The 14,390-nt window shown below is 46.0% G+C and overlaps 1 protein-coding gene across 2 annotated transcripts in view; it reads left to right on the top strand.

Annotated features, from left to right (window-relative positions):
• The window catches only part of Usp13 (ubiquitin specific peptidase 13), a 103,814-nt gene that overhangs the window by 17,245 nt on the left and 72,179 nt on the right, over positions 1–14,390 (top strand). The window contains exons 2-3 of one of the 2 annotated variants that reach the window (XR_004387385.1): positions 3,874–3,999; positions 12,755–12,812. Coding sequence is in view for 1 of the 2 variants with exons in the window: in XM_032898534.1 (XP_032754425.1) it covers positions 3,874–3,999; positions 12,752–12,812 (187 nt within the window). In the remaining variant the exon portion in view is untranslated. Of the gene's footprint in view, positions 1–3,873; positions 4,000–12,751; positions 12,813–14,390 lie in introns of both variants that reach the window. The other variant, XM_032898534.1, reaches the window with a different exon arrangement.

The following is a 14,390-nucleotide window of genomic DNA, read 5'->3' as shown; positions in this document are numbered from 1 at the left end:
GGCTTCTCTTTGCAGATAAGTCTAGCTTATGCCATCATGACACAAATCCAGCCAGGACAGATGGAGGGAGGACCATGACTCGGTATCTCAAACTGGCCTGAAGCTGATTGTAGCCTAAATCTTAAACTCATGGCTCATTCCCCTACCTCTGCTTCCAGTGCTGGGATTAGAGCCTACTGACCTGTATTTAGGTGTTAATGAGACAAGAAGGAAGGAAGCATAGCTCTGTGGGCTGGGCTGTTAGTGATTCTTTGCTGGGGAGCGAAGGGTAAGCTCTCTGTTGCTGCTTATCCTGTACCTCGGAACTATTGACAAGTCCCTATGAAATACCTTCCCAAGGGCACAGCAGCCACTCCCCATTTCAGAGGACAGTCTTGTGTGTCAGATGACAGATTTCTGTGGATGTTTATAACAGTTCTTTTTGCTGGTTCTTTCTCTCTGAATTCAGAATTGCTCTGTTTTATTATGGACTTTGGGACAATGCCACACAGCCCTTGACATGGATACCCAGACCTTGGTGCTTTAAATTTCTAATGCATCAAATGCCCTAGAAAATAAACAAACTGTAATAACAAAACAAAAATGAGATGGCTTGGATAGATAATCAAAGGATTAGCCTGCCTATTATTTTGGAATTTGCATTGTAGAGCAGTTGTACCACTTTCTCTAGGAAAACGTTATTGTACAGCATTTTCCTTCTTCAGTTTGCTACTTTCTCTGTTCTCACACTGTTTGCCTATGTTTTCCTTTCTGACTGATGGATATTTCTTGGCCCTGGTCTGCAGAGCTATCAGAACTGCTTGACCTCCCTTCTGCTGATTTTCCCCAACTGTGAAGTGAGTACACTAGGAGGATAGTTACCTAGTAACAGCAGATAACCAACATTTATGTAATGTTTCGTGGCACAGGAAGCTTTTTGGTGTGTTTTTAATTCTTTCTAGCTAGGCAGTCCCATGAGGTGGGAGTTACCAAAGGCTTGTGTATTAGTCAGGCTTCTCTAGAGTCACAGAACTCATGGAATAAATCTGTCTGCTGTTTGTCCATCCATCTGTTAGTCTGTCTGTCTGTCATCCATCCATCTATCTGTGGGATTTATTAGAATGACCTTGACTTACAGGCTGCAGTCTAACTAATCCAACGGTGACTAGCTGTGAGTGGAAACTCCAAAAATCTAGTAGTTGTTCAGTCCCACAAGCCTGGGTGTCTCAGCTGGTCCTCTGTGTATGCTGGAATCCTGAAGAAGTAGGTTCCGATGCCAATGAAGGAATGGGTGTGGTAGCAAGTTGAGGGCAGGCAGGAAGAGGGCAAAACCTCCTTCTTCTATGTCCTTATATAGGCTTCTAGCAGAAGGAATGGCCCAGATTAAAGGCATTGTCTTCCTGCCTTAAGATCCGGATCACGGGTGTGTGTCTTCCTATCTCAAAGGTCTGGACTACAAGTGGATTTACCTACTTCAAGTCAAGCAGAAAATCTCTCACAGGTGTGCCCTCCATTTCTGGATTGTAGTTAATTTCAAATACAGTCAGGCTGACAACTAAGAATAGCCATCGCACCTTGTTTCCGGAAAATGTGGAACCTAAGACCCCTGGGTGCGAGCTGGCTAGTTCATGACCTCTATTACAAGTCCCATGCTTCCCTCACCTCCACTCCATCTTAAGGTTCAGCTTCCTTAACTGAATTCACATTTAATTGAGATCGAATGGAATTGCATTGCTCCCCTCCACCCCCTTGGTTACAATATATTGATTTAATAATTCAAAGACCATTATAGATATTATAGCATACATACTCTCCATATATCTATGTGGGTATCTAATATTAAGTGTAACTATGCTAGAGAACATGTTTATTTAAAAGAAAATCATTTGAGGACACCTTTAATGTATTGATCACGAGAACGTTTTGTTTAGTTAACGGTCGTTCCTTTTTTCCCCGCCCCCCTCCATCCTTGCCTCCCTCCCCTTCCTCTCTCATAACCGTCACTGGCTTCAAACTCACAGCCCTTCTGCCCCACCCTCACGAGACGTGACGTTAGTTGGAGGAATCTGGATAGGTGTTGGCTCAGGTTTGTTTTTCTTCTATTTTGTTCCTTTATTATTTTACACGTGTGGGTGTCCTACTGCATGCATGTCTGTGAACCTGCTGCAACCCTCCCTCCCTCCACCCTCCCCCCGGAGTGAGACGAGCAGGGCTTTAATAGGATCCGATTTCTTTGAAGAAAGGCTGGATAATTTTATAAATTAACTATTATTCAGAGTCACGTTAGGCAAAGTGAGAAAAAGATATGAAATTGAGTCAGGAAATCAAGCACCTGGGGTGTGAGCATCAACCTTGACTTCATTTTAATGAAGAAACTTCCTGTGTTTTAAAACATGGCAGGAGAGAGAAACAGAGAAACTGATTGAAACCTAAATCTGAAAATTCCAGATATACTTGGGAAAATGATTTGTGATTAGTTTTTTAAATGATGAAATGGAAATATTAATAAATAACTTGAAGTGGTTGATAGAAACTGTTATAACCTATGCTTGTGGACTGCATGCCAGGCATGTCTGTAAGTCTTTCTGTCTCTGCGACAGACACATTGGGAAAGGTTTAATGGAGGAGGAAGTGTTAAAGGAATTTTAAAAGTAACTGTATTTTATTTATTCTGGCTAGCTTTCAAATAAGTGAGACAGAGACCATTAGATTTATTAGCTAGAGACTAATCAAGCTTTATGGGACAATAACTGAATAGTTATTAATCTAGTCTAATCCTCTAGCTCATTTCGCTATCTTCTAGCCAAAATCCTTGAGATATTTGCATTTTAGTATTGGTCTGGCCTTCTCTGCTCCAGATGTTTCCCCATGGTGTCTCTTGGATCCCTTCATTGTGGTGAATCTTCCTCCTCCTCCCTCCTCCTCCTCCTCTTTCTCCTTCCCTCCTCTCTCCTCTTCTTCCTCCTCTTCCTCCTTTTCTTTCTCTCTCCCTCCCCTGGTTGGAGCTGGAAGTCCAGTCCTATTCTCTCTTCTGCTCAGCTTTTGGCTGATCAGCCTTTATTGACAAGTTGGAGAATCAATGGAAAACAATGTTTACACAACATTCAAGCAAGCAGAAGATACATAGAATAATCATAACAATGCCATGTCTGGATTGCAACCAGATGTGGGGGGTACAGAAATCAGCATTTGAATAATGCAAGGGTAATCTTTACATAGTGCACAATAGCATTATGCTTACAAGGAAGGATTTATTCTGGCTCATGATTTCAGAGGTCTCAGTCCATAGTTGGGCAGCTCCATTGTTGTGGTCTCTGGTGAGGCAGAATGTTGTGGTAGGGCTGTGTGTGGCAGAACAAAGTTGCTCACCTCACTGCATTCAGGAAACAGAGAGAATGATGTGTAGTAGGCCTCCTCCTCCTCCTCGTCCTCGTCCTCGTCCTCGTCCTCCTCCTCCTCCTCCTCCTCCTCCTCCTCTTATTCCACCTAGTCCGTGGACTATAAGCTGCTATAGCCCATGGTCAGGGAAGGTCTCTCCCCTTAGCAAATTCTCCTGCAAACTCACAGGAATCCAGAAGTTCCATTCCAACTGAACACCGAGATGCGTTTCATGACATGCAACACTCGTAGTTCCTGACAACACTCGTAGTTCCTGACACACGTCTCTAGGGACTGTCGTATTTCATGTGGGGTGAAAATAGCCTGCACTCAATAAGCTGTGAGCTCTATTAGGGTGAGGGTGAAACCATGTGGGGTTCCAGCAGATACCTATGAGAGTCACTGTAACACTTTGCTGAGGTGACCCTTATCAATTGCTTTCTCTCCCAGTTGTCTGTATCTTGATGACTTGGCCAGGTGTCCTTGGTAACTTTGTACCCTGTCTTTTTCTTCTAGAACTCTGAAGGAGGACTCTATGTATGCATGAATACATTTTTGGCTTTTGGAAGGGAACACGTTGAAAGACATTTTCGGAAAACTGGACAGAGCGTGTACATGCACCTGAAGAGGCACATGCGAGAGGTGAGCTGGATGTTTGGGGAAGGTTCCTGCATGTTCACCGTAGGGATTTTTCTTCGCTCTCAGAACTTCTCGATCTCTTCAATGACAGGAAACCGCAGCAATGTGTAGACTCTCAGAGGTTCCTTCCCATCGTGGTCCTTACCTTATCTGGTTTTGTTTTTCTTCTGCTAGGCCATCGGTTGGAATTAAGAGACCTTGTGGTTGATTGATTGGAAAAAGTAATTTTAATTTAACAAGTACGAAAAAGTACAAAACTACAGTATCCCAGTGTTTTCCTTAAGTGAGAGAAGGGACTCTCTTAAAAGTTCATAAACCCCTTGTTTCTTTAAAAATTGTGATTTTTAAAAAAGAGAACTTGGACTTTTTAAAATTAATTATATTTTTTTCACTTTACATCCAAGTCAAAGGCCCCCTTCTCCTCCCAGTCCCACCCTCACAAATCTCTCTCTCATTTCCCCTTCCCTTCCCCTTCCCAAGTCCCAGCAGGACTCAGTGTATCCTCTCCCACTGAGGTCCCACCAGGCAATTCAGCTAGGGGAATGGGATCTGGTGGCAGGCAACACAGTCAGAGACAGTCCCCACTCTAGTTAGGGGACCCACATGAAGACCAAGCTGCATATCAGCTACAAATGTGTAGGGGGACCAGGTTAAGACACTGCATGCACGGTGGTCCAGTCTCTGTGAGTCCCCATGGCCCCAGGTGAGTTGACTCTGTAGGTCTTCTTAATCCTGTCTCCCACTCTTCCACGAGACTCCCTGAGCTCTGCCTGGGGTTTGACTGTGGGTCTCTGCGTCTGTTTCCGTCTGCTTCTGGGTGAAGCCTCTCAGGACACAGCTATGCTAGCAGTGTGGCTGCAGCAGCTCCTGTCTGTGAGCAGAGTATCACAAACAGTGTCAGGGGTTGGTTCTTTCCCATGAGATGGGTCCCAAGTTGGGTCAGTCATTGTTGCCTGTTTCCTCAATCTCTGCTCCATCTCTATTCCTGTGCTGCCTGTAGGCAGGACAAATTTTGAATAGAAGTTTTTGTGGGTGGGTTGATGTCCCCCTGTTTCCACTGGAAGTTCAGGACATGACCACTTCAGTCTCTTTATCCCCTACTGCTAGGAGTCTCAGCTAGGGTCATCTCCACAGACTTCTGGGAGCCTCCTCCATACCAGGTGTCCAGCTAGTCCCAGAGATACCCCTCTGTCCCCATTGATTTCCACTCTCTCCCATTCTTCTCTCTCCACACCTGATAATTTTCTTTATTCTTGAGACTTTATACATTAATTCAATCACAGCCACTTTCTTCCTCCAACTTACATCCCCAATTTGCCCCCAATATGTCCCTTTTAATGATCAATGTTCTATCTCTTGATAATCCACCGAGTCTGAAGAGAGCTACCCATAAGTGCATGGGTTTGTGAGCATCCTCTGGAGAATGGGAGTGGCCACACATTAAAAAAAGAACAGCTCTTTCTTTCCAGCGGCCGTCAACTGCTGGTAGCTCCTGAGTAAGTGGTGGGGTCCGGAGAGCACACACTTCATGTGTGCTGGGACTGTGGCTGGCTTGATCTTGTGGAAATCTGTTCTAGGAACCACTGCTGCTGTGAAGGCAAGAGTCACGTCAGAGAGCTGCTTCCTGTTCTCCAGTCCCCACGTTCTTTCTCTTCTTCCACGATGTCCCCTCAGCCTTGGTGGTGATGGGTTGATAAAGATGCCCCGCTTAGGACTGAGCATTCAGACCCTTATTCTGAGCACTTGACTGAGTACTTGACTGAGTACTTCACTTCACTGAGCACTTGATTGCCCACACAGAGAAGTGTCTTTGGCCGGTATTGGGAAAAGTCTAGGGCTACAAATGAACATAAATATTTAGAAAGCAACGACAATGTGACCATTTAGCAAAATTATAATAGCAGGCTCAACCCAGCCATGGTCTTTTGACCAGGCTTACGGTATCAAGGATTTCTCTTCTGTGGAGTAGGGCTCAAATCCAATCAGAAAGCAGTTAGTTACCTGTAACTGCCACGCCACTAAGGCACCAGTAGGAATGTCTTGCCTGTCAGGCTGACGTTCCCTCATGCAGGGAACACGACCAAAGAATTCTCTTTTTAATTTCAGAAGCCTGCCTAGAAACTATGAAATTTGGCCAGTGGTTCTTAGTCTGTTTGGGGTTGATTTCTCTATGTTCTGCAGCCAGATGTGTGGCATATTCAGCAGAAAGGTCTTACCATGCAGTTATGGTGGGTGACTAAGGGCAACCATAATATCCTGTGTGGTTTGAAGACATTCGGGGGCCTGCCCTCGACCCTGAATTTAATTACCCATGTTTTCTAGGAGTGGCATTGCCCTCCCATGTACAGTAATTCTATTTTAACTCATTCAAAGTTATACTTTGACATTGGCTTAGTAGTTAGCGGGTTTCTATGTAAGGTTTTTCGTATATCCTTAGTTTTGGCTGTGTGCTAGAGATTGACCTGGGCAAGCACTCTGTCAGTGAGGTCACATCCCAGATCCCTTTGAAGCCCTTCATAACCCCCAGAGTGGGCACCGCCCATTCTCATTGTCATTTTCATGCACATGATTATACCTGCATTTCTGCAGGATAGTATGTAGTGTGACCATGCATTTTAAAGACATGGATGCATGCCATTGCTCCATCACCCTTGATTCCGCAGAGTGCCCCATCATCATGCTCAGTGTTGCTCTAGAATCTAGCCATGCTGAGACGCATGCAGATGTATTCACTTCATATTTATTAAGAGATGTTCAGAATTCTCTCCTAGGCTCATCTCGGAGTCCCTTTCTTCTCCTATCGCTGAACATTTAGATTGCTTCTGTTCGTTGCCATGCCAAACGATAGACAGTGAACATCTTCATGCATTTTCTGCAGACACCTTGTACAAAGGTTTCTGTAAGAAACGTACCCTCCCCATCCCGCTGGCTTGTGGGTGCCAACCTTCAGTTTTGTCAGGAGAAGGCTAATTCTCCCCAGTGTGTTAGTGTCAGTGTGTTTTCCTGTCTAAGTGGTGAGGAATGTCTGTTTGTCCACACCCTCACCATTTTTTGGCCAGACTCTCAGTCTTTGCTAGTCTAATGGCTGAGAAATGACATAAAAATATTTGGCATTTCGCTCTGTGATGCTTGAATATGTTCTTACGTATTTAAACTCGTTTAGAAGGTTAGGATGATCATTGTCGTCTCTGACTTTTCTGCAGTTACTGCTCTACTGCTGTGGAGAGAGAGCTTAACACTGATCATAGGGCAGAGAAGGGTAGAGAGTAAGAAGAGGGAGAGGGGGAGGGAGAAAGATGGGGAGGGAGAGGGAGAGGAAAAGAGAGGGAGTTGGGGGAGACAGACTGAGGGAGAGAGAGGGGGAGAGGAGAGGGAGAGAGGGATGGGGGAGAGAGGGAGACAGACTGAGGGAGAGGGAGGGGGAGAGGGGAGGAGAGAGGGATGGGGAGGAGAGGGAGACAGACTGAGGGAGAGGGAGGGGAGAGGGGAGGGAGAGGGGATGAGGGAGAGAGAGGAGACAGACTGAGGAAGAGGGAGAGAGGATAGGGGGAGAGGGAGACAGACTGAGGGAGAGAGGGGGGAGAGGAGAGGGAGAGAGGGATGGGGAGAGAGGGGGAGACAGACTGGGGGGAGAGGGGAGGAGGAGAGGAGGGAGAAGGGGAGGAGAGAGAAGGAGGGAGAGGGATGGGGAGAGAGAGGGAGACAGACTGGGGTGGGAGGGGAGGGGAGGAAAGGGAGAGGAAAAGAGAGGGAGGGGGAGACAGACTGAGAGGGATGGGGGAGGAGAGGAGACAGACTGAGGGGGAGAGGGAGAGGGATAGGGGAGAGAGGAGACAGACTGAGGGGAGTGGGGGGGGAAGAGGAGGGGGAGGGAAAGGGAGAGAGACTGAGAGACTGGGTAGCTCATTCCTAGTGACATCTTCTCTAACAAGGTCACACTTCCCCATCCCAGGTTCCACAGGACCAAACATTCAAACATTCAAATGTATGAGCCAATGGGGGACAATTCTGAATCAAACCAGCCCGTGTGTGTGTGTGTGTGTGTGTGTGTGTGTGTGTGTGTGTGTGTGTAGGCCAAAGGTCACTTTTGCGAGTGAGCTTTCTCCTTCTATCATGTGTTTCTGGAATCAAACTCAGGTCGTTAGGCCTGTATGGCAATTGCTTTTCCCTACTCAGCCATCTCTGGCCCCTCGCTTTTGTTACCGATTTTATTTTATTTTATTAATTTTTTTGCAGATTTATTGGATTATTGACATTGTTAGTTTTCAAGTATCCATCCTATATATTTCTAATAATTTACAAAACACCTCAGATCTTCTAAACAGTCGCTTCTGATTTGAGTTTTACTTACTTTCCCATGTTGCCCTACCTGGGAAGCCTAGAAATCACAGTTTCAAAAGTAAGCTTTGAAATCATTTAATTTTGCCCTAATCACGTGTTGCTCTCACGGTTCTGCTGGGATCTGGGATGATTCTTATAAAGCTCAGGTCGCTTCACGTCTCAGTGTAGAGGGGTGGAGTTGAAATGGAGGCCGAGAGACTTTACTTGCTCAGGGTCACAGAGGTGGCGGTGGCGTGGCGGGCTGTTGGTGACCTCATTGGCGTGATTCTGCATCTATGCCTCTACCTTAGCTATTCCATCTTCGGTGACAACCCCCACTCATTTTTGCCCTTTTGCCTGTGTGTTCCTATTTTGATCTGCTGTTCCCTGGGCTCCAGGCCTCTAAGCCTGTCACTTGCTCAGCTTGCCTCTTATGACTCATAGCCGAAAACACTGGATCAACAACAGTCTCCTCAACTGACCCTTCCTTTAACAATGCTCCAGATGTGATCCAGTTGACGCGTTGATGCTTCCCTGCGCTAATGCTGGAGCTCCCCCACCACTCTGGGGCTTGGGATGACATTTTGCATTACCGTAATGAGACAGACTAGCTTTATAAAGAAAGAGAGCTATTTACCTTATAGTTTGGGGTCTGAAAATCCAACAAGCATTGTACAGGTTCTGGTAAGACCCCAGGGAGGGTTCGTAGATGGCAGAGTCTGCATGTGTAGAAGTCACATTATGAAACAGAAAGCCAGAGAGATGGGGATTCCACAATTCCTTCTTAGGATGTACCCTGACTGTCCAATTCGCCTAATTTTTAATGTTCTCACCATTGCCCCATTCCATGCAAAGGGCTTACAATACAAGAGTCTTTGAGGAGAGGATGAGATAGAGTGTCTGATACTCTGCCACACAGGACCAGTGTCCTGGCCTCAGCCTTCCGTTAGGCCCCTGCACTTGCTCTGTGCTCTCCTGCTCCTCTGAGTGATCTCTGAGCGCCGGTCCCTCGCCTCAGATAGTGTGTGGTCACTGTGTTTAGCCTTGGACTCTACATAGTCTGTGGGGACCTGTGATTGCATTAGTAACTTGTGGGATGTATTTCTCACCTTCTGGAAGCTGCCAGCCTGGCCTGCGGTTTTCATCCCTTTCTCCCTCACCCTGACAGAAAGTTACATACACCTGTCTTTGTGTTCCCAATTGCCCCTGCTTTGGGGAACTCACTCTGAGCGTAACTCCACTTTCCTTTGTCAGGGTCTAGCTTCTTTCCTCCTGTCTTCAAACAAAACAGTCCACACAAGGGCCCCTGTCCTTCCATCCTGTGGTTGTTAGATTGTGATCTTCAACTAAAGCCTCTTAAACACCTTTTCCTCCCAGCTGTGACTGTGTCTCCTCTCAGGGCCAGGACCTCACACTGCTTCTGACTGAGTAATGAATCCTTCTGATCCTTGGAAGTGTCTGGCTTGTCAGAGAGAGCTTGGTTGCTATGTTTTAGGTCTGAGGTTACTTTACGTTCTAGGAGTTTGAAGATTTGAGACTGCCTCTCGCACCCTTTCTTTGGTACCATTCCTTCTCGTCTTCTCTCTTTCCGGCTCCTTTTAAGCTCAGGCCCTTGCTTCCATTAGTCATTGGTTACCTGCCTCTCCTGGGATGCCATATGACCAGCCTGCCTTCCTTCTGTGAACATGCTCGTTTTCCTGTGTTCTCCATGTCCTTGTTTGGCTGTTCTAAGTGGAGGCTTCCAAATAAATCTCTTCCCAGAACTGGATTGGGCCGTCCAAATCTGATCTCTGGTTTTCTTTTCAGCGTCTCAGAAGCTCCTCAGGTCCAGCGTGACAGGCTACACAGCGCATCCCCTCTGCCAGCCCCGTCCTTCCTTGTGAGTTCCAGAGAGCAAGACACTTTTTTGGGGGGTTAGTGAGGGTGGGACTTGATTTTCTTGTGGATCTTCCTGGTAACCAGGTCTTGTTACCCGAGCTTCCCACACAGCCCTGAAGTCCATCCAATCTCCACCAACCTGGCTGCGGTCACTTGGTGCTCTGCGTTCCTGTGGTTGACACGTCCTGTAACTTGCTGATTTATCTTCCTTTCTTTAAACACAGAGCTTTATGTTTTGGTTCACGCTTGGGACACACAGTTTTTTCACTCCTTTCTTACTGCACCGTATTTGTGCTCTCCACATGGCTATTTCTCCTTCCTAGAACTACCGTGACTTAATGCCTGTGTTTGTGTGTTCTCTATATGTATGTTTTTTTAATCTACTTATATCCTCATTTCTCTTTTACTTGTTGTATTCTCTGCAGTTAAAAATATCCATTTATAAGCTAGGAGGTGGTGGCACATGCCTTTAATTCCCTCACTCAAGAGGCAGAGGCAGACAGATTTCTCTGAGCTTGAGGGCAGCCTGGTCTACAAAGAGAGGTCTACCAGGACAGCTAGGGCCATACACAGAGAGAAACCCTGCCTTCACAAACAAACAAACAAACAAACAAACAATCTACCCATCCATCCTACCTACGATCACCTTCCAACTCATCCATTTCTCCTCCCCCCTCCCTCCCCCTCCCCCTCCCCTCCCTCCGTCTCCCCCCTATCTGTCTGTCTGTCTATCTATCTATCTATTATCTATCTATCTATCTATCCTATCTATCTATCTTATCTATCCACCATCCATCCACCATCCATCCATCCATCCATCCATCCATCCATCCATCCATCCATCCATCCCTCCGTGATCCACCATCCATCCATCCATCCATCCATCCATCCATCCATCCATCCATCCATCCATCCATTTATCTACTGACCCATCCTATTACTAAGTATTTTCTATATTTGAGGACCAATGCTCTTCTTACACGATCAGTCTCTTCTTACCTCTATCTCTAGATAAACCAACCATTTCTTCGTTAATTGTTCCATCTCTTGGATTTCTCTTAGTACTTCCCATAACCCATTGTGCTTTCTGCCTGCGCTCAGTCACCCTCTGTGTTGGTGAGTTCTTTGGGAGAAGAACTTTGTGTTTGTTCAGTTTACTCACACACAGAACCTGACAAATGGTCACAGTGCTATTTACTCGGGAGGAGTTTTCCTGCTTGAGCCCTGCCGTAGGAGCAGGGGCAATGGTCTTTAGCTGTAAGTCCTATTCTTTCCCTCCCAGAGGGAGTATTCTAATCAGAGTCTACCGTTTGACCCTACCATCAAGGGAATGACACACCTTCCAGCCAGTCTCCACACAGATCCTCTTTCTCATTTCCTCTTCCATCATAGAAATATAGACATGAAGAAGACCACAGATGTCTGTAGAGAAAAGAGTCTACAGTGCTTGTAGAGACACCTGGTCTGTGGGTTTTGAAGTGAATCTTTGGTGTAGGTCTTTCTTCTACTGCTCCCACTTCCTAGTCCCACTTTTTTGAGGGAAGCGAGTAGTGGGGGAGGGGACAGAGGTTCTGAGATCATGGAGGGAGAGATTCTAAGGAGATGGACGGTTGGCACTAGAGTTTGGAGAGACATGTCTTTGAGCTAAGTGTTCTGTAACTTTGAGATTTCTATGAGGACAACTGTAAACCCATAGTAGAAGCTATTGAAAGGGTATGAGACTAACTAAGAGGACTTGGCTTTCAGTATCAGATAATAAAATGTGGGAAAGTAGACTTAGGACTCCCAGAACAAGCAAATGAGAAAGAAATACCGAGAGCACAGCGTGGCCTTGACTCGTGTGGCTGTGTGGAAAGGTCCTGGGGTGGACTCTGCTTACAGTGAATCTGTGTTCTTCTCTAATAGCCAAGAACACATGTGGTATGAAAATAGACCGGATGAAAAAACTATTGTAATCATATTCAACTGCTGCTGTCCAGCCATTTGATGGCTGCTGCTGAGGACTCCCAGCAATGGTGGGGATCATATGCCACTTCGCAGGGCAGCAAACTCTGTGGTGGTTCTCCAAATGCATTTAGATGGGTTGATTTACATTTTCAGATGATCAGAATATCACCAGTGACTATATGTCAACAGTCAATAAATCTTTGAGTTACTGTTGAGCATACCCAGGGGCAAGGACTGAGAATCCTCATGTAGGCAAGGGAACAGGAGACTTTGCACAATTTTCTTTCCCAAGTCTGCCCCTCATAATGGACTCCAGCTCTATCAGGAGGGAGCACTGATGAGCAAAGTTCCAGAATCAGCTTCAACTCCTCCTCTGGTTTGTACTTCTTTTCCAAGAGGGATTGCTTTGTAAGTCAATGGAAAGCAAACAAAACAGACAATACGTAGTATCTGTAAGGGTCGAGGTCCAGTTTCTGCTTTTCCCAACATCTAGTCCAGGGGAATGTTTTCTCTTGGCCTTTTATTCTAGGGAATGTCTGAGTCACACCCTTTGTTATTGGACTGTTTATTTTATGGGCTTTATTTTAATGATCTGTTTTTATTTTCCCAGAAGGTAAGAGGAGCTTCTGGTGGAGCTTTACCCAAAAGGAGGAATTCTAAACTATTTTTAGGTAAGATAATTATCAATACTGTGCACGCTACATTCTGTCTTTCCCTGTCTTCTTGTCTCTAGGGATAGGGATGAGGTATCCCAATTTAAATGCTGCCCGTTCTTTTTATTTTCCTAGCTGTGCTTTGAGAGTGGAGTTGGACCCAGGGTTTGAAGCAATTGTGGCAGCTAGAGAGGAATTATGGCCCTCTTGGTGGTCTCTTTCTGTGTTTCTCCTGCCTTTGCCTCTGCTTCTGTGTCTTTCTGTCTCTCTCTGTCTCTGTGTCATTCCCCTCCACCAGCCCCTGTAGTCCAGCGGTCGATGTCAGGAGTCTTTCTCAGACAGTCACTCTCTTTATTTTATGGACCGGGTCTCTCACCAAAGCTAAGCTTAGCAGTTCAGTTAGATTGGCTGCCAGCAAGCCCGGGGATCCTCCCGCCTCTGCCTTTCTAGCACAGGGGTTACAGTGACATGCCTACACCTATTTTTTTTTTAAAATGTGGTTTCTGGGGATCAAATCCAAGTCTTCATACTTGGGTGGCCAGCATTGTACTGGCTAAGCCTCCGGAGCCCTTTTGCTTTCTTTACTGCCTTTGAAGGGAGAGTGAGTCTTTTTTTCTTTTAAAAATTAGACAAACAATGGGTTTTGTTAGAATCAAACCGATGTTTTCAGTAATTCCTCCTTATGGCCTCAGGAGACAACCAAGAGCCCTGTATCATTCTTGCCCGTCGTATTTACCTATCCTTTCCAGTCTCTGCTAGCTCCTCAGTTTAAACTTTTAAAAGACTTATCTGCATGGTAAGTTTTGTTTGCACGTAGGTCTGAGCACCATGTGTATCCCTGCTGCAGTGGAGGTCACAGAGGGCGTCAGAACCCACGCAGGTGGAGTTGTGGACGGTTGTGATCCGCCATATGGGTGCTGGGAGTTGAACCCAGGTCCTGTGCACAAACAAGTGCTCTTCACCCAAGGCATTCTCTGTCCCTTACCAGCAACTCTCAACCTTCCTAACGGTGCAGCTCCTTAATACAGTTCCTCATGTTATGGTGGCTCCCTACCATAAAATTATTTTGTTGCTGCTTTATAACTGTGATTTTCTACTGTTGTGAATCATAATGTAAATACCCGACACACAGGATATCTGATATGTGACTCCCAAAAGGGTCACAGCTCACAGGTTGAGGACCTCTGCCTTAGACTGTTTTTAGTAAGCGATACTCCTCATTTACTTTATAGAAGGCATTTTATTGATTTGGATCTGAGGTCGTGTGTTTTAGCAAGGCCAGTGTAGAGGCAGTGAGTCCTGCTCAGGGAGACCCCTCTGTTGCTGGCATCGAGATATGTGTAACACTGCTGATAAGGCCTCATGCTGGTGATGTTGAACTTGGTGTCTACCGAGGGGATGGCTCAGTCAGCAACGTGATCCACAAACAGGAGGACCTGAACTCAGATCCCGAGCTTCTATGCTAAAAGCTGGGCATGGTAGTGCATGTTTGCAGTCCCACGGCTCAAGGAAGAGATAGTTGATCCCTGGGGCTCACTAGCAGCCAGCCTAGACTACTTGGGGAGTTCCTGGTCAGTGAGAGATCCTGCCTCAAAA

The sequence above is a fragment of the Rattus rattus genome, chromosome 3 (assembly GCF_011064425.1).
Source record: "Rattus rattus isolate New Zealand chromosome 3, Rrattus_CSIRO_v1, whole genome shotgun sequence".
Taxonomy (NCBI): Eukaryota; Metazoa; Chordata; class Mammalia; order Rodentia; family Muridae; genus Rattus; species Rattus rattus.
Note: the sequence above shows the minus strand (reverse complement) of the source record. Positions and strands in the feature narration are given on the sequence as shown.